General features: G+C 62.4%; 2 protein-coding genes across 3 annotated transcripts in view; one reads left to right on the forward strand and one right to left on the reverse strand.

Annotated features, from left to right (window-relative positions):
* The window catches only part of HDGF (heparin binding growth factor), a 114,264-nt gene that overhangs the window by 69,860 nt on the left and 22,102 nt on the right, over window positions 1-22,302 (reverse strand). The gene's annotated exons all lie outside the window — the stretch shown is intronic.
* On the forward strand, window positions 1,859-20,133 carry PEAR1 (platelet endothelial aggregation receptor 1). Of its 2 annotated transcripts, XM_069878722.1 has the most exons (22): window positions 1,859-2,005; window positions 4,585-4,677; window positions 4,762-4,866; window positions 5,534-5,634; window positions 6,085-6,177; window positions 7,046-7,292; window positions 7,375-7,489; window positions 7,949-8,085; window positions 9,341-9,553; window positions 11,114-11,288; window positions 12,509-12,629; window positions 12,722-12,885; window positions 14,057-14,159; window positions 14,754-14,900; window positions 14,987-15,115; window positions 16,119-16,247; window positions 16,325-16,540; window positions 16,609-16,718; window positions 17,601-17,697; window positions 17,835-17,888; window positions 18,747-18,935; window positions 19,757-20,133. In XM_069878722.1, the coding sequence occupies exons 2-22, from the start codon at window positions 4,586-4,588 to the stop codon at window positions 19,918-19,920; spliced, it is 2,901 nt and encodes a 966-aa protein (XP_069734823.1). In that variant the 5' UTR covers window positions 1,859-2,005; window position 4,585; the 3' UTR covers window positions 19,921-20,133. The 2 variants fall into 2 exon arrangements, with proteins under 2 accessions (XP_069734823.1, XP_069734824.1); XM_069878723.1 differs by lacking the exon at window positions 17,835-17,888.

The raw sequence follows: 22,302 nt of genomic DNA on the forward strand, positions 1-22,302 counted from the left end.
GGGGTTTGGGGCTGTCAATGGGGTCTTGACCCCCCCAGAAGACCCCAAGGAGACCCCCAGGTTCCCCCTAAGGTCACCAGGTGGGTGTTTTGGGGTGGATGCTTTGGGGGGACATGGGGGTGCAGCTGCATCCCAGTCCTGGGGGGCTGAGCTCTGGCCCCTGAGTGCACTTGGGGGTCTCCATCCCTTCTGGCTTGGGGGCTCTCAGGGGGCTGCAAAGAAATCTCATGCTGGGGCACAGCTGAAGTGCTGCTGAAACGTCCCCGAGCAATATTTTTTGCCCCCCAAGACCCTGGGGATCCCTTAGTTAAGAGCATCATGTTCGGGGGTGGGGGGTTACTTCCACACCGGATCCCCGTCTCCGGATGCCCCCCGCTTCTCCCGACCCCGATGCCCCCAGCCTGGGATGCATCCTCGCTCCATCCCAGCTCCGGGAAACCCCATTCCGAGAAGGGGGGATGTGTGTGTGTCTTGGTCCTAATGGAGCCCCCAGATGGGGGGCACGGGGGGCAGCTGAGCCACCCTGGGATGTGAAAATCGTTATGAGTGATTAGAGCTATTACTGTAACGAGGAGAGGCAATTAACGGCGCCTTGACATCAGTTGAGGGCAGCTAATGTATGGAGGGGGGGCTCGCTGGGAGCTGGGGGGGCTCGGAACAGGGGGGGCATCCCGGGATATAGGTTAGTAGGTGGGATGTATGGTCAGAATCCCAGGATTTAAGTGGGATATATGGTCCAGACCCTGGGATATAGATTAATAAATAGGATGTATAGTCCAGACCCTGGGATATAGATTAATAAGTGGGATATATGGTCAGGATTGCAGGATATACGTTAGCAGGTGAGATATATGGTCAGGATCCCAGGATGCAGGTGGGATGTATGGTCTGGCTCCCTGGATATAGGTTAATAAGTCAGATATATGGTCAGGATTTTGGGATATAGGTTAGCAGGTGGAATATATGGTCAGGATCCAGGGATGTAGGTGGGATATAGGGGCTGGGTCCCAGGGATGTAGGCAGGATGGATGGCATGAGGCAGGGACGATGTGTGCTGGGATGTCAGGATGAGGTACTTGGGATGCCAGGATGGATGAATCCGGGATGCCAGGACGGATGTAGCCAGGATGCTAGGTTGGATGCACCCGGGATGCCAGAGAGGTGCACCTGGGATACCTGGCATCCCAGAATGAGGTACCTGGGGTGCCAGAATGGATGTACCCAGGATAGAATCATAGAATAACCAGGTTGGAAGAGACCCACCGGATCATCGAGTCCAACCATTCCTATCAAAATGCTAGGTTGATTGTACCTGGGATGCCAGGATGAGGTACCTGGGATGCCAGGACGGATGAATCCAGGATACCAGGATGGATATAACCAGGATGCCAGGGAGATGCACCCAGGATGCTTGGATGAGGTACCTGGGATGCCGGGATGTGGTACCCAGGATGTCAGGGTGGATGCATCCAGGATGCTAGGTTGGATGTACCTGGGATGCCAGGATGGATGCATCCAGGATACCAGGATGGATACACCCAGGATGCTAGGATGAGGTACCCTCAGCTTTGCCATGCTCTCCATCACCTCCCGTGGTCACCAGCCGTGGTGTGGACAGGGGTGTCAGCAGTCCCGGCAGAGCCTCAGGGGACAGGGGACACCGTGTCCCCAGCGCTGGAGGGTGTCCCTGTCCCCAAGAGGCTGTGGTGGGACATCCCCATGAACCACATCCCCACGCAGGGCTGTGTGCGAGCAGCCCCACGATGTTGTTCCAACCCCTCTCTGGTTTCTGGCCAGAAAAGATGCCAAAAAAAAGAAAAAAAAATGAGGGTTTTTTATTTTTTTCCCTTTTCCGTAGTCGTCTCCGCGTCCAAACTTCCTGAGAGCAGCTCCGGCCCTCCCTCCGCTTCCGACGGCCGCACTACGCTGTCCCGGCTGGCCGTGCCACCGGGCAGGCCAGCCCCGCGTGGGGCTCTTGCACCCCAACTCGGCAGCCCCTGGGCAGGTGAGTGTCCTTGTCCCCAACCCCTGCTCACTTCGGGTCCCTGGGGTCGGTTTGGGGTCGGTTTTGGGGTCGGTTTGGAGTCGGTTTTGGGGTCACATTGTGCCCTGCTGGGTTGGTGCTGGAGGAGATGGTGATGGGGATGGTCCCCAAGACCGTGATGGAGATGGTTCCCAACACCCTGATGGGGATGGTCCCCAAGACCCTGATGGGGATGGTCCCCAAGACCCTGATGGAGATGGTCCCCAACACCCTGATGAAGATGGTCCCCAACACTGTGATGGGGTCACCGTGGGGTGGCCAAGGCGAGGGGATGGTGGCAGAGGGGACAGGGGATGGGTTGATGCTGCGATGACCCCGTGACTGACCCCAATCGTCCCCTTTGCCCTCATCCAACCCTCATCCTCCTCCAACCCGCGGAGGAAACCCATCAGCCCTCGGGCTGCAGCGGAGGAAGCGCTGGGATGGCGATAGCGGCTCGGGGGGGGACCCAGCACCATGTCCCTCACCAGGATGGAGCAGGATTGGTCCCCTCCCTTCACCCCAGCTCATGTCCCCCTCAGCTTGCACCTTGTCACCAGCAAGCGGTGCTCCCGATCCACTCAGAGCCACCCGAGTGCTGGTTTTTAGGGTCCTTTTTGGTGCTGTGGCCACCTTGGGTGGGTTTTTCCCCCCTCAATAAGGAGCGGACGGGCCCCACCGCCGTGTTTTGATGACTCCTCGCTTTTCCTGCCAGCATCTCCCAGCGGTTCCTGTTGCTCACGGCAGCCCCGGGACCCTCTGACCCCCTCCCAGCGCCAGAGCGGGGATGGGGCCAGCGATGGGGAGAGCTTGGGGGTCACCCCAGCTCCGCGCTTGGGAGGGAATTTCGCCTGCGGATGAGCAATTAATTCCTCCCCGCTGGGAGCCGAAGGGAAACGGGGAGGAACTTTCCCACTAAACGGTTTTTCCACTCAAAGCCAGGACAAGTTGGGGTCGTTCCATCCTTCCAACCCTTTCTTTGGCCCCAAAATTGCAGCTCTGAGGGGGAGGATGGACTTGGGGGACCTTTGGGGTGTCCCGTGGCCAGAGAAGCACGGAAGCGGCCGTAAATCCAGCTGTGCCGACCAGGAAACCTCTGTTTCCTCCCTCGGCACGTGGGTGTCGAGCCGTAAAACACGCAACCTGGTAAACACGGCACCGTGGGCTCCAGGTTCTCCCCATCCATCCCTGGTGGAGCTGGCGGAGATCCCGGAGCCGCCTCAGCAAAGCCGAACCCTCACGCGGTTGAGCAAGAAGATGATGGATCCAGGAAACACAACTGGGAATAAACACGGAATGGGTTGAAACGGGGCCACGGGGCGCCGTGCCGAGCTCCTCCCCGGCAGGAGAGAGCGTGGAGATGCCAGGATGGGGTGTTTTGGGATGCGGGGGCCACCCAGGCTGCGGAGCATCCGTGCCTCAGTTTCCCCTCGGAGCAGCGGGGTTGGGATTTGGGCTGCTCCTCTGGATGGAGGAATGCAAAGTCAGCCCCGCGGGGAGGTCGGATCCTGCGCCGGGGCCGGGGGCGGTGGGTGGGGAGCAGGAATGCGATGAGAAAAGGGTGAAGCCGTCATTTCGCGGTGCAGGAGCTTGATGGAGGTGCAGGAGGTCAGTGGAGTTAACTCCAGCTGGAGGCCGGACACCTGCGGTGTCCGCAGCGCTCGGTTGAGTCCTGCTCAACGTCTTTATCAGTGATGGATGAAGGCATCGAGGGCACCCTGAGCAAGTCTGCAGGTGACACTAAGCTGGGAGGAAGCTGGATCTGCTGGAGGGTTTTGAGGGTCTCCAAAGGGATCTGAGCAGGCTGGATCCATGGGCTGAGACCAACGGCAGGAGGTTTGACCAGGAACTTGGGGCACAACAACCCTGAGCAGCTCCAGCCTAGGAGAAGTCTGGCTGGAAACTGCCTGGAGGAGAAGGACCTGGGGGGGTTGGTGGAACAGGAGCCAGCAGGGGCCCAGGGGGCCAAGAAGGCCAAGGGCATCTTGGCTTGGATCAGAGCCGGCGTGGCCAGCAGGGCCAGGGAGGTTCTTCTCCCTCTGGCCTCGGCCCTGGGGAGACCGCTCCTCGAATCCTGGGGTCGGTTCTGGCCCCTCCCCACAAGAAGGATGTTGAGGCTCTGGAGCGAGTGCAGAGAAGAGCAACGAAGCTGGGGAGGGGGCTGGAGAAGAAGAGGAGCGGCTGAGAGAGCTGGGGGGGTTTAGCCTGGAGAAGAGGAGGCTGAGGGGAGACCTCATTGCTCTCTGCAACTCCCAGAGTGGAGGTTGTGGAGAGGAGGGAGCTGGGCTCCTCTCCCAAGGGACAGGGGACAGGACGAGAGGGAATGGCCTCAAGCTCCACCAGGGGAGGGTCAGGATGGACATCAGGAAGAAATTTTTCACAGAAAGGGTCATCAGGCGCTGGAACTGCCCAGGGAGGTGGTGGAGTCGCCTTCCCTGGAGGGGTTTAAGAGACGGATGGATGAGGTGCTGAGGGACATGGGTTAGTGATTGATGGGAATGGTTGGACTCTATGATCCGATGGGTCTTTTCCAACCTGGTGATTCTACAATTCTGTGACAGGATGGTGCTGTGGGTTGTGGTCCTGGTGATGCACGTTTGCCTCCTGGCCGCCCTGCGTCCCAGCGACCCCAACGTCTGCAGCTACTGGGAGAGGTAGGACTGGTGGGACTCGGGGGGTGGGTGGAGGGGGTGACGGGACCTGTTGTCACCCCGTGTCCTCCTCGCCTTCTTTGGCAGCTTCACGGCAGCGGTGAAGGAGTCCTACACCAAACCCCACGTCGTGGCGTCCGGCGAGCCCTGCCCCACGGTGATGGGGTCACCCGTGCCCTGCCTGCAGCAGAGGTGGGCGCAGCCCTGGAGCCCCACGGGGATGGGGGGTGTCCGGAGGGATGGGGGGCTGCCCCACTGCAGGGTGTCCCCATGGCCATGTGGGGCTGAAGAGGGGCTGCCCCACAGCAAGGTGTCCCCAAGGTTGGAACAGGGTCTTCCCACGGCCGTGTGGGGCTGCCCCACTTCAAGGTGTCCCCATGGATATGGGGATCTAAGGGGGTGGCTGCCCCACTGCAGGGTGTCCCCATGGAGATGTGGGGCTAGAATGGGGCTGCCCCACTTCAAGGTGTCCCCAAGGTTGGCACAGGGTCTTCCCATGGCCATGCGGGGCTGCCCCACTTCAAGGTGACCCCATGGATATATGGGGCTGGATTTGAGCTGTCCTGCTTCCAGGTGTCCCCATGAATATGTGGGGCTGGATTGGGGCTGTCCTACTTCAAGTTGTCCCCATGGAGATGTGGGGCTGGACTGGGGCTGCCCCACTGCAGGGTGTCCCCATGGATATGGGGATCTAAGCGGGTGGCTTCTGCACTTCAAGGTGTCCCCATGGAGATATGGGGCTGCCCCACTTCAAGGTGTCCCCATAGAGACGTGGGGCTCGATTGGGGCTGCCCCACTGTAGGGTGTCCCCATGGAGATGTGGGGCAGCCCCTGCTGATGATGCTGCTGTGGGGCGCAGGATCGTGTACCGCACCGAGTACCGCCAGGCGGTCAAGACCGACTACCGGAGGCGCTACCAGTGCTGCCAGGGCTACTACGAGAGCCGGGACACCTGCGTCCGTGAGTGGGGGACGACGCGGGGCGATGTCTGGAGAAGAGGAGGCTGAGGGGAGACCTCATTGCTCTCTGCAACTCCCTGAGAGGAGGTTGTGGAGAGGAGGGAGCTGGGCTCTTCTCCCAAGGGACAGGGGACAGGACGAGAGGGAATGGCCTCAAGCTCCACCAGGGGAGGGTCAGGATGGACATTAGGAAAAAATTCCTCATGGAAAGGGTGACTGGGCAGTGTCCGGGGCTGCCCAGGGAGGGGGTTGAGTCCCCTTCCCTGGAGGGGTTTAAGGGCCGGGTGGACGAGGTGCTGAGGGACATGGGTTAGTGATTGATGGAATGGTTGGACTCGATGATCCGGTGGGTCTCTTCCAACCTGGTGATTCGATGATTCTGTGATGCTGTGGGGCGATGTGGGGGTCTGGGGTCCCTGCCTGGGCTCAGCCCCCGCTCCGTGCCCCACAGCGCGATGCTCCCAGGAGTGTGTCCATGGACGCTGTGTGGCCCCCGAGCTGTGCCAGTGCGAGCCCGGCTGGCGCGGGAATGACTGCTCCAGCGGTGAGGGGGGGAGATGGAGGGGATGGAGGGGACACGGGGTTGGGGGCAGGGGACACCAGGGGAGTTGGGGTGGGGGTCGAGATGGGGAATGAGATGGAGATGAGGAGGATGAAGTTGAGATGGGGATGGGGATTGGGATGAGCATGGAGGTGGAGATGGGGATGAGGATGGAGATGGGATGAGGATGGGGATAGGGATGGAGATGGAGATGGGGATGGAGATAATGGAGATGGGGATGGGGATGGAGATAATGGAGATGGAGATTGGAATGGGGATGGAGGTGGAAATGGAGATGGCGATGGAGACGGGATTGGAGATGGAGATTGGAATGGGGATGGAGATGGGGATGAGGATGGAGATGGGGATGAAGATGATGGAGATTGGAATGGGGATGGAGATAGGAATGGCAATGGAGATGGGGATGTGGATGGAGATGGGGATGGGGATGGATATGGAGATTGGAATGGGAATAGAGAAGGAGATGAGGATGAGGATGAGGATTGGGATGAGAGTGGGTGGGATTGAGATGAGGATGAGGGATGGGAATGGGACTGGGATGGAGATGGGGATGGAGATGGATGATATGGGAATTAGGGTGGGGATGGAGATGGGCTGGGGATGGGATGGAATTGATGGGAATGGGATTGATAGGGGTGGGATGGAGATAGGATGGGATGGGGATGGGATGGGATGGGATTGGGATGGGGATGAATGGGATGGGATGGAGTGGAGATAGGATGGGACTGAGAGGATGGAGATGGATTGGGATCGGATGGGATGGGATTGATAGGGATGGGATGGAGATGGATGGGATGGAGATGGATGGGAGGGGGTGTCACACCACGGTACCATCTCTCCCTCCCCGCAGCGTGTGACCCGCAGCGGTGGGGCCCGAGCTGCCAGCAGCTCTGCGGGTGCCAGCACGGGGCGAGCTGCGACCCCCTCAACGGGTCCTGCTCGTGTCCCCCTGGCTTCTCCGGCGCCCGGTGCCACCAGCCCTGCCCCGCGGGCACCTATGGCCCCGGCTGCCACCTGCGCTGCCCCTGCCTGCACGGGGCGCCCTGCAACGCCTCCTCGGGCGCCTGCCTCTGCCCCCCCGGCCTGGGGGGACCCCTGTGAGTCGGGGTGAACCCCCTGTCCCCCCCAAATCCCCCCCCCCCCAGCCCGGAGGTCCCACTCACCACCCCCCTCCACCAGCTGCGAGGTGCCCTGTGCCGAGGGGACGCGCTGTGACCCCCCCTGTCCCTGCCACAACGGGGGCATCTGCCACCCCCCCGGCTCCCACACCTGCGTCTGCCCCCCCGGATGGATGGTAGGTGGGAGAAGACACCCCCCCCCCCTTGCCTCAGTTTCCCCACTCCCCCATCCCTGGTCTGTGCCTCAGTTTCCCTCACACCTCCCCACGCTGTCCCTGCCTCAGTTTCCCCACAACCCCTGCAATGTGGCCCCTGCCTCAGTTTCCCCCCACTCCCCATCCTTGGTCTGTGCCTCAGTTTCCCCCACACCTCCTAACATTGTCCCTGCCTCAGTTTCCCCATGACCTCTATAACAAGGCCCCTGCCTCAGTTTCCCCAAACACCCCAGCACAGTCCCTGCCTCAGTTTCCCCATGACCCCCACAACAAGGTCCCTGCCCTTGCCTCAGTTTCCCACCCCCATCCCTGGTCTGTGCCTCAGTTTCCCCCCCCATACCCCAACACAGTCTGTGCCTCAGTTTGCCCCCCTCCCCGTGCCTCAGTTTCCCCCGCCACCCCCCGCTCCCTCTCCCGCAGGGCGACATCTGCTCCATCCCGTGCCCCCCCGGGCGCTTCGGCTCGGGCTGCCAGGGCGAGTGTCGCTGCCACAACGGGGGGAGCTGCGACCCCCGGGGGGGACACTGCCTGTGCGCCCCCGGCTTCACCGGAGACCAGTGAGCTGGGGGGGGGGGTGTCTTGGGGGTCACAGGGGGGCTGGGGGGGTGCTCAGGGGGTCTGGACCCCCCAGTCTTGCATGCACCGAGCTGTGTGGCCTCAGCTTGGGGTGCAGGAGGGGCTGGACCCCCCAGTCTTGCATGCACCGAGCTGGGCGGCCTCAGTTTGGGGTGTAGGGGGGGCTGGACCCCCCAGTCTTGCATGCACCGAGCTGTGTGGCCTCAGCTTGGGGTGCAGGAGGGGCTGGACCCCCCAGTCTTGCATGCACCGAGCTGTGTGGCCTCAGCTTGGGGTGCAGGGAGGGCTGCACCCCCCAGTCTTGCATGCACCGAGTTGTGTGGCCTCAGCTTGGGGTGCAGGGAAGGCTGGACCCCCCAGTATTGCATGCACCGAGCTGTGTGGCCTCAGCTTGGGGTGTAGGGGGGGCTGGACCCCCCAGTCTTGCATGCACCGAGCTGCGCGGCCTCAGCTTGGGGTGCAGGAGGGGCTGGACCCCCCAGTCTTGCATGCACCGAGCTGCGTGGCCTCAGCTTGGGGTGTAGGGGGGGCTGGACCCCCCAGTCTTGCATGCACCGAGCTGTGTGGCCTCAGCTTGGGGTGCAGGAGGGGCTGGACCCCCCAGTCTTGCATGCACCGAGCTGTGCGGCCTCAGCTTGGGGTGCAGGAGGGGCTGGACCCCCCAGTCTTGCATGCACCGAGCTGCGCGGCCTCAGCTTGGGGTGCAGGGAGGGCTGGACCCCCCAGTCTTGCATGCACCGAGCTGTGTGGCCTCAGCTTGGGGTGCAGGAGGGGCTGGACTCCCCAGTCTTGCATGCACCGAGCTGCGTGGCCTCAGCTTGGGGTGCAGGAGGGCTGGACCCCCCAGTCTTGCATGCACCGAGCTGTGCGGCCTCAGCTTGGGGTGCAGGAGGGGCTGGACTCCCCAGTCTTGCATGCACCGAGCTGCGCGGCCTCAGCTTGGGGTGCAGGGAGGGCTGGACCCCCCAGTCTTGCATGCACCAAGCTGGGTGGCCTCAGCTTGGGGTGCAGGGAGGGCTGGACCCCCCAGTCTTGCATGCACCGAGTTGTGTGGCCTCAGCTTGGGGTGCAGGAGGGGCTGGACCCCCCAGTCTTGCATGCACCGAGCTGTGTGGCCTCAGCTTGGGGTGCAGGGAGGGCTGGACCCCCCAGTCTTGCATGCACCGAGCTGGGCGGCCTCAGCTGGGGCAGAGGGGGGGTCTGGCCGTGCCACCCGCCCCGTCCCCCCCGCCCCAGGTGCCGGGAGCGCTGCCCGGTGGGTCGCTACGGGCAGGACTGCCAGGAGAGCTGTGACTGCGCCAATGGCGGCCGCTGCTTCCACGTGGACGGGGGCTGCCTGTGCGAACCCGGCTTCCAGGGCAGCCGCTGCGAGGAGAGGAGCTGCCTGCCAGGCCTCTACGGGCTCCACTGCCAGAGCCGCTGCCTCTGCCACCCCAAGAACAGCCAGAGGTGGGACCCCGGCACACCCCCAGCATCCTCACTGCACCCAGAATCCTTGTCTGCATCCAGCACCCTCACTGCATCCAACACCCTGACTGCATCCAGCATCTTTGCTTCCCCTCAGCATCCTTGTCTGCACCCAGAATCCTCACTGAACACAGCGCCCTTGCTGCATCCAGCATCTTTTTCTGCACCAAGTATCCTCCCTGCACCCAGCACCCTTGTTTGCATCCCACATCCTTGTCTGCATCCCGCATCCGTATCTGCATCCCGCATCCGTGTCTGCATCCCGCATCCGTGTCTGCATCCCGCATCCGTGTCTGCATCCCGCATCCTTGTGTGCACCCAGCATCCCTGCTTCCCCTCTTATCCTCGCTGCGCCCAGCACCCTTGCTTCCCCTCTTATCCTCGCTGCACCCAGCACCCTTGTTTTCATCCAGCATCCTTGCCTGCATCCTGCATCCTTGACTTCATCCCGCATCCTTGTCTGCATCCCACATCCTTCTGTACACCCAGCATCCTCGCTGCACCCAGCACCCTTGTCTGCATCCCGCACCCTTTTCTGTATCCCAGCACCCTCGGCTGCATCCCACATCCTCCTCTGCACCCCGAATCCTCACTGCACCCAACACCTTTGCCTCCCCTCTTCTCCTCGCTGCACCCAGCGCCCTCTGCTGCACCCAGCAGCCTCGCTGCACCCTCAGCTCCTTCACAGCTCCCAGCATCTTTGCTTCTCCCTCAGCCTTTTTGCTTCCCCCCCAGCACCCTCAGCTGCCCCCAGCATCCTCGCTTCTCCCCCAGCACCTTCAGCTGCCCCCAGCATCCTCGCTTCTCCCTCAGCTCCTTCGCTGCTCCCAGCATCTTCGCTTCTCCCACAGCATCTTCATTTCTCCCTCAACATCCTTACTTCTCCCTCAGCATCCTCAGCTGCACCCAGCATCCTCACATTCCTCCCACCACTCCACCTCTCCCCGCACCCTCGCTTCGCCCCCAGCATCTTCACTTCTCCCCCAGCGTCCTCCCTTCTCCCTCAGCCTTTTTTCCTTCCCCCCCGCACCCTCAGCTGCCCCCAGCACCCTTGCTTCTTCTCCAGCTCCTTTACTTCTCCCCAGCACCCTCCCTTCTCCCCCAGCACCCTCAGCTGCACCCAGCATTGTCACCTCCCCCCCAACCCCTCACCTTCCCCAACCCCCTCATGTGTCCCCCAGCACCATTTCCCCGCTCCCAGCCCTCTTGACCCCCCCCCCAGCATCCTCACCTTCCTCCAGCATCCTCGTCTTCCCCCCAAATCCTCCCCTCCCTTTAAAATCCTCGCGTTCTGCAGCATCCTGGCTGCTCATCCCAGCACCTTTGACCCCCTCCAGCATCCTTGACCCCCCCCAGCATCGTTGCCTTCCTCCAGCATCCTCCTCTTACCCCAAAATCCTCCCCTCCCCTTAAAATCCTCATCTTCCCTGATACCCTGGCCTCCCCCCCAGCACCTTTGACCCCTTCCCAGCATCCTTGACACCCCCAGCTCCCATACTGGGAGCACTGGGGTGCTGAGTGGGTTCCCCCTCCCTCTCCCAGCTGCCACCCGTTGCTGGGGGAGTGTGTTTGCCACCCAGGCTGGGCTGGGCTCTTCTGCAACGAGACTTGCCCCCCCGGCTCCTTCGGGGCTGGCTGCCTGCAGAGCTGCCTCTGCCTGCACGGGGGGGGCTGCGATGGGACCACCGGCCGCTGCCTCTGCCCCCCCGGCTACACGGTGCGGGGATGGGGGGGCAGTTTGGGGGTCTGGGGGGCATCTGGAGGGCTCTAGGGGGCAGTTTGGGGGGTCTGGAAGGGTCTAGGGGGGAGAAAGAGGGTCTGGAGGGCAGTTTGGGGGGGCCTGGGGGGGTGTAGGAGGGAGAACAGATGTCTGGAGAGGCAGTTTGGGGGGTCTGGAGGGCTCTAGGGGAGAGAAAGGGGGTCTAGGGGGGAGTTTTGGGGACCTAGGCGGGAGAAGTGGGTCTAGGGGGCAGTTTCAGGGGGTCTAGGGGAGTCTAGGGGGGAGAAGGGGGGTCTAAGGGGCAGTTTGGGGGGTCTGGAGGGCTCTAGGGGAGAGAAGGGGGATCTAGGGGGGCAGTTTGGGGGCTCTAGGGGAGAGAAGGGGGGGTCTGGGGGAAGTTTTGGGGATCTAGGGGGGAGAAGTGGGTCTAGGGGGCAGTTTCGGGGGGTCTGGGGGAGTCTAGGGAGGAGAAGGGGGGTCTAAGGAGCAGTTTGGGGGGTCTAAAGGGGAGAAGGGGGGATCTAGGGGGCAGTTTAGAGGGTCTAGGCGGGGAGAAGGAGGGTCTGGGGCGCAGTTTGGGGGTCTGGGAGGCAGTTTAGTGGGTCTGGAGGGCTCTAGGGGAGAGAAAGGGGGGTCTAGGGGGCAATTTGGGGGGTCTGAGGGGGTCTAGGAGGGAGAAGTTTGTTCTGGGGGGGTCTGGGGGGCTTGGAGGGGAATCTGGGGGGGTCTGGATGATTCTAGGGGGGACTCCGGGGGGTCTGGGGGGGCTTGAAGGGGGGTCAGGTTTATTTCTAGGGGGTCTGGTTGGTTCTAGGGGGCCTGGGTAGTTCTAGGGGGGATCTTCTTGGTTCTAGGGGGGTCTGGTTGGTTCTAGGGGGGTCTGGTTTGTTTCTAGGGGGGTTCTGGTTTGTTTCTAGGGGGGTTCTGGTTGGTTCTAGGGGGTCTGGTTTGTTTCTAGGGGGGTTCTGGTTGGTTCTAGGGGGGTCTGGTTGGTTCTAGGGGGTCTGGTTTGTTTCTAGGGGGTTCTGGTTGGTTCTAGGGGGGTCTGGTTGGTTCTAGGGGGTCTGGTTTGTTTCTAGGGGGGGTCTGGGTGGCTCTAGGGGGTCTGGGGTGGCTCTGGCTGTGAGTGGGTATCTAGGAGCGGCTCTGGAGGTTCTTGGGGTGCCTCAGGGCGGGGGGTAGGGGTTAGATTTTCTGCCCTTTCCCCCCCCCCCCAGGACGAGCACTGCTCCTCCCTGTGTCCCCCCGACACCTTCGGTGCCAACTGCTCGGGGCGCTGCTCGTGCCAACACGCCCTCGCCTGCTCCCCGCTCGACGGCTCCTGCCTCTGCAAGGAAGGTGGGGTTCGGGGGGGGGGGGGTCCCCCATGTCCCCCCCACCCCCTTTGTGGTGTCCCCTTCCCCTCCTTGATGTCCCCTCACCCCCCCTAGGCTGGCACGGCCCCCGCTGCTCCCTGCCCTGTCCCGCTGGCACCTGGGGTCCCGGCTGCAACCGCAGCTGCGACTGCGCTCGCGGGGCGCCCTGCGACCCCCAAATCGGGAGCTGCCGCTGCCCCCCCGGCTGGCAGGGACCCCGCTGCCTCCAGCCCTGCCCGGTGAGTGATGCCCAAAGCCCTTCGAACCCAAGGAGAGTTAAGGTCCCCCAAAATATCCTCCTAAGTTGGAGAGAGATGGATTGGATGGGTGGATGGTTGTTGGATGAGAAACTGGAGAGGGATGGATTGGAGAGATGGATGGGTGGATGGTTTGTTGGAGAAGAATTTGGAGAGGGATGGATTGGAGAGGTAGATGATTTGTTGGATGAGAAACTGGAGAGAGATGGATTGGAGAGATCGTTGGGTGGATGGTTTGTTGGAGAAGAAATTGGAGAGAGATGGGTTGGATGGGTAGATGGTTTGTTGGATGAGAAACTGGAGAGAGATGGATTGGAGAGGTTGGTGGGTGGATGGTTTGTTGGAGAAGAATTTGGAGAGAGATGGATTGGAGAGATCATTGGGTAGATGGTTTGTTGGAGAAGAATTTGGAGAGGGATGGATTGGAGAGATCGATGGGTGGATGGTTTGTTGGAGAAGAAATTGGAGACGGATGGATTGGAGAGGTAGATGATTTGTTGGATGAGAAACTGGAGAGAGATGGATTGGAGAGATCGTTGGGTGGATGGTTTGTTGGAGAGTAATTTGGAGAGGGGTGGATTGGATGGGTAGATGATTTGTTGGATGAGAAACTGGAGAGAGATGGATTGGAGAGATCGTTGGGTGGATGGTTTGTTGGAGAAGAATTTGGAGAGGGATGGATTGGAGAGATCGTTGGGTGGATGGTTTGTTGGAGAAGAATTTGGAGACGAATGGATTGGAGAGGTAGATGATTTGTTGGATGAGAAACTGGAGAGAGATGGATTGGAGAGATTGATGGGTGGATGGTTTGTTGGAGAAGAAATTGGAGAGAGATGGATTGGATGGGTAGATGGTTTGTTGGATGAGAAACTGGAGAGAGATGGGTTGGAGAGGTTGGTGGGTGGATGGTTTGTTGGAGAAGAATTTGGAGAGGGGTGGATTGGAGAGGTAGATGATTTGTTGGATGAGAAACTGGAGAGAGATGGATTGGAGAGATTGATGGGTGGATGGTTTGTTGGATGAGAAATTGGAGAGAGATGGATTGGAGAGATCGTTGGGTGGCTGGTTTGTTGGAGAAGAATTTGGAGAGGGATGGATTGGATGGGTAGATGGTTTGTTGGAGAAGAAACTGTCCCCCCTCCCCGTACCCCAGAACGGGACGTTCGGGGCGAGCTGCGAGCAGCGCTGTGACTGCGCCCACGCCGACGGCTGCGACGCCGAGACCGGGGAGTGTCGCTGCCTGCCCGGCTGGACAGGTAGGGGGGGCACGGGGGGACCTCTGCGCCCTCAGCCTTCATCCTCCTCCTCCTCCAGCAACCCAGGAGGTGGGAGATTTCTCCATGCCCTCATCTTCATCCTTCATCCTCTTCAAATGACCCTTCTGTGCCATTGGCCTTCATCCCTCCTCCTCCTCAAACTGGGGACCAGCGAGACTGGGGACCCTGTGCCCTCAGCCTTCATCCCTCATCCTCCTCCTCAAACGACCCAGGAGAGGGAGATTTCTCCTTGCCCTCATCTTCATCCCTCATCCTCTTCAAATGAGCCTTCTGTGCCCTTGGTCTTCATCCCTCCTCCTCCTCAAATGACTCCTCCGTGCCCTTGGCCTTCAACCCTCATCTTCCTCAAGAAGGGACCCTCAAGGAGGGACCAGGGAGATGGGGGACCCCTCTGTACCCCCAGCCTTCATCCCTCCTCCTCCTCCTCAACCAACCAGAGAGTTGGGCATCCTTGCTGCGCTCTCAGCCTTCATCCCTCCTCTTCCTCAAGGAGGGAACCAGGGATATGGGGCATCTGGGAGGTGGTGGAGCCCACTGTGCCCTTGGCCTTCATCCTCCTCCTCCTCCTCGCAGGGCCACAGTGCAAGCAGGGCTGCCCCGCAGGCTCCTGGGGCCGAGGTTGTCGCACGTCCTGCGCCTGCCTCAACGGAGGCTCCTGCTCACCCCACGACGGCTCCTGCACCTGCGCCCCGGGCTTTCGGGGCCCCACGTGCCAGCGCCGTGAGTGCCCCCCCAACTCCAAATGATCCCCAACCCGCCCTTTCCCATCACCGACGCTGAGCCCGGACGCGCTCGTGTCACCCCAGCCTGTCCCAGCGGCCGCTACGGCAAACGCTGCGCCCTGAGCTGCAACTGCGCCAACGGCTCCTCCTGCCACCCCAGCAACGGCTCCTGCGTCTGCGCCCCCGGCTGGCACGGACCCCGCTGCACCCTGCGTGAGTCGGGGCACGGGGATGGAGAGGTGGGATCCATGGATCCATGGGTGGAGGGGGGGGAGGGTCTGCAGAGGGAGCTGGAGAAGCTGGATGCATGGATGGAGGGCAGGGAGGATCTGCAGAGGGATCTGGAGAAGCTGGATCCATGGGTGGAGGGCAGGGAGGATCTGCAGAGGGATCTGGCCAGGCTGGAGCGATGGCCAAGGCCAACGGAATGGGGTTCAGCAAGGTTAAGTGTCAGGTTCTCCACTTGGGACACAACAACCCCGCGCAGCTCCAGGCTTGGGGAAGAGCAGCTGGAAAGCTGTCTGGTGGAAAAGGACCTGGAGTTGCGGGGTGACAGCGGCTGAACATGAGCCAGCAGTGGCCCAGGTGGCCAAGAAGCCACCAGCATCCTGGCTTGGATCAGCCACGGGGTGGCCAGCAGGAGCGGGGATGGGATTGTCCTCCTGGACTTGAATCCTCAAACCTTGGGTTCAGTTTTGGGTTCCTCACTCCAAGAAAGACTTTAAGGGGCTGGAGCGTGTCTGGAGAAGGGAACAGAGCCGGGAAGGGGCTGGACAACAGGGGTTGTGGGAGCAGCTTATGGTCCCAGGATGGAGACATTTGGTCCCAGGATGGAGATATTTGATACCAGGATGGAGATTTATGATCCCGGTATGGAGATATGTGGCCCCAGGATGGAGATACATGGTCCCAGTATGGACATTTATGATCCTGGTATGGAGATACGTGGTCCCAGTATGGAGATATATGGTCCCAGTATGGAGATATATGATTTCAGTATGGAGATATGTGGTCCCGTTATGGACATTTATGATCCTGGTATGGAGATATTTGGTCCCAGGATGGAGATATTTGGCCCCAGGATGGAGATATGTGGTCCCAGCATGGAGATATATGATCCTGGTATGGAGATATGTGGTCCCAGTATGGAGCTACGTGGTCCTGGGATGGATCTCCCAGTACAGAGACACACTCTCCCCCCCTTCTCTGTCCCCAGCCTGTCCCCCCGGCACCTTCGGGCCCCGCTGTGACCAGCTCTGCCGCTGCCCCCACAACGCCACTTGCCACCCGGCCAGCGGGACGTGTCCCTGTGCCCCGGGCCGCATCGGGCCCCTCTGCGAGCCCGGTGAGTGGCCACAGCGCACGGAAAGGTCCCCGTCCCCCCCTTCCTGGTGACAACCAAGTCCCTCTCCCACCCCACAGGGACCCCCGAGCAGCCCTACACCATCGTCCCGGCCCCCGCCGCCACCTCCGGCTCCCTGGGGCTGGTGCTGAGCCTGGTGGCCCTGGTGGCCCTGCTGGTGGCCGTGGTGGCCGCGGCGCTGTGCTACCGGCACCGCCAGAAGCGCAAGGAAAGCCGCCACTTGGCCGTGGCCTACACGGCGGGACAGACGGACGCGTCCGACTACGTGGTGCCAGGTGAGCGCGGCCACGGGGGGCTCGGCCCCGGCGGCCCCGCGGCGTCGGGCTAACGCCTGTGCCCCCAGATGTGCCACCGAGCCACCACGCGCACTACTACTCCAACCCCAGCTACCACACGCTCTCCCAGTGCTCCCTGCCGGCTCCCGGCGCCCCGCACAGAGCCGGATCCCTCAAGGTACGTGCCGGCACCCGGCACCGCGCTCTGGGCTTGCACGAGCTGCTAGGGGCTCGCGGGGTGCAGGAGGGGGTTGCCTGGAGGAGAAGGACCTGGGGGGGTTGGTGGAACAGGAGCCAGCAGGGGCCCAGGGGGCCAAGAAGGCCAAGGGCATCTTGGCTTGGATCAGACCCAGCGTGGCCAGCAGGGCCAGGGAGGTTCTTCTCCCTCTGGCCTCGGCCCTGGGGAGACCGCTCCTCGAATCCTGGGGTCAGTTGTGGGCCCCTCCCCACAAGAAGGATGTTGAGGCTCTGGAGCGAGTGCAGAGAAGGGAACGGAGCTGGGGAGGGGGCTGGAGAAGAAGAGGAGCGGCTGAGAGAGCTGGGGGGGTTTTAGCCTGGAGAAGAGGAGGCTGAGGGGAGACCTCATTGCTCTCTGCAACTCCCTGAGAGGAGGTTGTGGAGAGGAGGGAGCTGGGCTCTTCTCCCAAGGGCCAGGGGACAGGACGAGAGGGAATGGCCTCAAGCTCCACCAGGGGAGGGTCAGGCTGGACATCAGGAAAAAATATTTCTTGGAAAGGGTGATTGGGCAGTGTCCGAGGCTGCCCAGGGAGGGGGTTGAGTCCCCTTCCCTGGAGGGGTTGAAGGGCCGGGTGGACGAGGCGCTGAGGGACATGGGTTAGTGATTGATGGGAATGGTTGGACTCCATGATCCGGTGGGTCTCTTCCAACCTGGTGAGTCCGTGATTCTATGAGGATGCTCCGTGGCACGTGAGGGTGCTGCGTGGTAGATTATGGTGTTGCGTGGTTCACGCCGTGGTGTCGCAGTGCAGCCCGCGGTGCAGCTCGGCACGGCTGCCGGGAACCCCACAGCCACCCCCTCCCCTCTTTGGGCTCCATCCAGGTGCCGGGCGCCCAGCTCTTCCCGGGCGCAGAGAGACCCTACGGCCCCGACGGCAACGCCACGCTGCCCCCCGACTGGAAGCACCCGGGCCCCAGGGGTAAAAGGGGGGCTTGGGGGCACCTCCTGGGGGGCTGGTTTGGGTGCTGGGTCTCCTCCCTGCTCGGGAAGGGGCTGGGGTGGGGGAGAGGCTGGAGAACCTTCATGTGGGGGGACCCCAAATCTGCTCCCGTCCAGGGGGGCAGCTGGAGCGGAGCTACAGCTACAGCCTGGGGAAGAACCACAGCAAAGGTGGGGAGAGGGACTGGGATGGGGATGGGGATGGGATGGGGGTGGGATGGGGATGGGGATGGGATGGGGATGGGGATGGGGATGGGATGGGGATGGGATGGGGATGGGATGGGAATGGGATAGGACAGGGATGGGACAAGGAAGGGTTGGGGATGGGACAGGGAAGAGTTGGGGATTGGAAAGGAATGGGAATGGGGCGGGGAAGGGATGAGAAAGGGATGGGGTGTGGAAGGGATGGGATGGGGATGGGGATGGGATGAGAAAGGGATGGGGTGGGGAAGGGATGGGAATAGAGATGGGGATGGGAATGGGATGAGGATGAGACAGGGAAGGGTTGGGGATGGAACAGGGAAGAGCTGGGGATGGGAAAGGGATGGGAATGGGGTGGGGAAGGGATGGGATGGGGATGGAAATAGGATGTGGAAGGGATGGGGATATGACAGGAAAAGGTTGGGGATGGAAAAGGGATGGGAATGGGGTGGAGATGGGACAGGGATAGGGTGGGGAAGGGATGAGAAAAAGATGGGAATGGGAATTGGGTGGGGAAAGGAAGGGGTCAGGACAGGGGTGGGATGGGAAAGGAATGGGATGGAGATAGGACAGGGATGGGAATGGGATGGGAAAAGTGTGGGAATGGGGATGGGGTGGGGAAGGGATGGAGACGCAACAGGGATGGGAATGGGATGGGAAAAGTGTGGGAATGGGGATGGGGTGGGGAAGGGATGGAGACGCAACAGAGATGGGAATAGGATGGAGGTGGGACAGGCACGGGCTGGGATTGGGCTGGGACCCAGCTGTCCCCAGCTGCTCCCTGTCCCCCCCACTCCCCACCACGGTCCCCCCTTCCCTCTCCCCCAGAGCCGCCCCCGGAGGGGCTGGGGGCCAGCGGCAGCTCCCTGGCCAGCGAGAACCCCTACGCCACCATCAAGGAGCTGCCCCCCGCCCCGGCCAGGACCCCCGAGGGCAGCTACATGGAGATGAAATCCCCCGTGCGCAGGGAGGTGTCCTACGCCGAGATCGGGCTCCTCGAGGAGCCCCCCCAGGACGGTGCGGCCGGGGAGGGGACGTGGACCTTGGGGAGGGGGTTGGATGGACCTGGGGAGGGTCATGGACCCTTGGGAAGGGGCTACACGACCCTTGGAGGGACGTGGACTTTGGGGATGTGGGTCATGGACCTTGGGGAGGGACATGGACCTTGGGGAGGGGGCTACAAGGCCCTTGGGGATGGGGGTTATGGACCTTGAGGAGGGACATGGACCTTACGGAAGGGGCTGGATGGACCTGGGGAGGGTCATGGACCTTGGGGATGGGGACATGGACCTTGAGGTGGGGGTCATGGACGTTAGGGAGGGGCTGGATGGACCTGGGGAGGGACATGGACCTTGGGGAAGGGGCTGGATGGACCTGGGGAGGGACATGGACCATGGGGATGAGGGTCGTGGACAGTGGGGAAGAGGCTGGATAGACCTTGGGAGGGACAAGGACCTTGGGAAATGGACATGGACCTTGGGGATGGGGGTCATGGACCTGGGTGTGGGGGCTGCATGGACCTGGGGAGGGACATGGACCTTGGGGAAGAGGCTGGATGGACCTGGGGAGGGACATGGACCTTGGGGAAGAGGCTGGATGGACCTGGGGAGGGACATGGACCTTGGGGATGGGGACGTGGACCTTGGGGAGGAGGCTGGATGGACCTGGGGAGGGACATGGACCCAGAGGATGGGGACGTGGACCTTGGGGAGAGGGGCTACATGGACTTGGGAAGCTCCTTGGACCTGGGGAGGGGTCTGGATGGACCTGGGGGGACACACAGAGGTCCCTGGGGTGGGGGGCCAGGGCCTGTTTCATCCTTGCTCTTGTCCCCGCAGAGAGTTTCCCCCCGGGGGCTGAATGTGCCCCCCCCGAGGACCCCCCGCCGCCCCCCCCGGGCCACTATGCGTCCCCCAAGAACAGCCACATCCCCAGCCACTACGACCTGCCCCCCGTCCGCCACCTGCCCCCGTCCCCCCCCCTGCGCCCCAAGGACCGATGAGAGCTGGGGGGCTCCGGGGAGGGGGGATCAGGGGGTCCTTGACCCACAGCTGGGGCTTTGGGGGGTCCCTGTCCCCAATTTGGGGGAGTTTGAGGGGTCCCTGTCCCCTAATTAGGCATTTGGGGGGGTCCCTGTCTCCCAGAGGTGGGTTTGGGGGGTCCCTGTCCCCTAATTAGGCATTTGGGGGGGTCCCTGTCTCCCAGTTGGGGGTTTGGGGGGTCCCTGTCCCCCATTTGGGGGAGTTTGAGGGGTCCCTGTCCCCTAATTAGGCATTTGGGGGGGTCCCTGTCCCCCATTTGGGGGGGTTGGGGCGTTCCTGTCCCCTAATTAGCCATTTGGGGGGGGTGTCCCTGTCTCCCAGTTGGGGGTTTGGGGGGTCCCTGTCCCTTATTTGGGGGGTTTGGGGGGTTCCTGTCCCCTAATTAGAGATTTGGGGGGGGTCCCTGTCTCCCAGTTGGGGGTTTTAGGGGGTCCCTGTCTTCCACTGGTGGATTTTAGGGGGTCCCTGTCTCCTAGTTGGGGGTTTGGGGGGTCCCTGTCCCCCAGTTGGGGGTTTGGGGGGGTCCCTCTCTCCTACTGGGGGGTTTTGGGGCATCCCTGTCTCCCGGTTGTGGGGTTTGGAGGGTCCCTGTCTCCCAGTTGTGGATTTTAGGGCGTCCCTGTCCCCCAGTGGGGGATTTTAGGGGGTCCTTGACCCCCAGTTGGGGGGTTTGGGGGGTCAATAAAGCCGCGTTGGTGCTGGGGGAGCCCTCACTGTGGTGGCTGCATCCTTGGGGGTGGGGGGGGGCTAGTGATGGGACCAGTCGGAGCCCAGTACGGGAGAAGAAATGGACCAGTAAGGGCCCAGTAAAGCCCAGTGCTGGCCCCAGTAAAGCCTCAGTAACGGGCTCGGTTAGGGCCCGGTGCCGGTCCCAGTAAGGGCTCGGCTACCCCCAGTGCTCCCAGTGCTCCCAGTGCCGCTGCCCAGCGCTGGCTGCCCCGCCCCCTCCTCAGGCCACGCCCCCCTCCTCAGGCCACGCCCCCTCCTCAGGCCACGCCCCCCTCTTCAGGCCCCGCCCACTCCTCATTGACCACGCCCCCTCCTAAGGCCACGCCCCCTCCTCAGGCCACGCCCACTCCTCATTGGCCACGCCCCCCGGCCATGGCCACGCCCCTTCCCGCCACACAACCCTCGTTCTCTGTGGCCACGCCCCCTCCCCACGTGACCACGCCCCCTTTCCCCTGGGGGCTCGTTCCCGCGCAGGCGCAGTCGCGCGCCCCTCCGGCCCCGCCCCGCGTTGCCATGGGAACGGGCCGCCTGCTGAAGAGGTTGGGGGGGGACCCCCCCATAGGGACCCTTGGAGGGACCCCAGGTCTGGGGCGCCCCCCTTCACCGCATAGACACCCCCCCATAAGGGCCTCCAGCAGCCCCAGGACCCCCCTCATCCCATGGGAACCCCGCTGGGACCCCCCTTAGAGCCCCAGGACCCCCCCTCACCCCATAAGAACCCCCTTTAGAGCCTCAGGACCCCCCCTCACACCATAAGAACCCCCTTTAGAGCCTCAGGACCCCCCCTCACACCATAAGAACCCCCCTTAGAGCCCCAGGACCCCCCCTCACCCCATAAGAACCCCCTTTAGAGCCTCAGGACCCCCCCTCACACCATAAGAACCCCCCTTAGAGCCCCAGGACCCCCCCCAAACCCCATAAGAACCCCCTTTAGAGCCCCAGGACCCCCCCCTCACCCCATAAGAACCCCCCTTAGAGCCCCAGGACCCCCCTCACCCCATAAGAACCCCCCTTAGAGCCCCAGGACCCCCTCTCACCCCATAAGAACCCCCCTTAGAGCCCCAGGACCCCCTCTCACCCCATAAGAACCCCCCTTAGTGCCTCAGGACTCCCCCTCACCCCATAAGAACCCCCTTTAGAGCCCCAGGACCCCCTCTCACCCTATAGGGACCCCCCTTAGAGCCCCAGGACCCCCCCCTCACCCCATAAGAACCCCCCTTAGAGCCCCAGGACCCCCCCGTCACCCCATAAGAACCCCCCTTAGAGCCCCAGGACCCCCCCCTCACCCCATAAGAACCCCCCTTAGAGCCCCAGGACCCCCCCTCACCTCATAGGGACCACCCCATAGGGCCCCAAGACACCCGTCTCACCCCATAGGGATCCCCTTTAGAGCCCCAGGACCCCCCCTCACCCTATAGGGACCCTGCTTGGACCCCTCCTTAGAACCCCAAGATCCCTTCTCACCCCATATGAACCCCCCCATAGGGCTTCAGGACCATCTTCATCCCACAGGGACCCCCCATAGGGCCCCAAGACCCCCTCCCCACCCCATAGGGATCCCCTTAGAGCCCCAGGACCCCCCCTCACCCCATAGGGACCCCCTCCATAGGGCC

Source organism: Phaenicophaeus curvirostris, chromosome 29 (assembly GCF_032191515.1).
Source record: "Phaenicophaeus curvirostris isolate KB17595 chromosome 29, BPBGC_Pcur_1.0, whole genome shotgun sequence".
Classification (NCBI taxonomy): domain Eukaryota; kingdom Metazoa; phylum Chordata; class Aves; order Cuculiformes; family Cuculidae; genus Phaenicophaeus; species Phaenicophaeus curvirostris.

Coding starts and splice junctions, on each gene's coding strand:
- PEAR1 (XM_069878722.1), top strand. CDS start 4,586: ATGGTGCTGTGGGTTGTGGTCCTGGTGATGCACGTTTGCCTCCTGGCC. Junction 4,867..5,533: donor GTGCCCTGCCTGCAGCAGAG/GTGGGCGCAGCC, acceptor TGTGGGGCGCAG/GATCGTGTACCGCACCGAGT. Junction 7,293..7,374: donor CCCGGCCTGGGGGGACCCCT/GTGAGTCGGGGT, acceptor CCCCTCCACCAG/CTGCGAGGTGCCCTGTGCCG.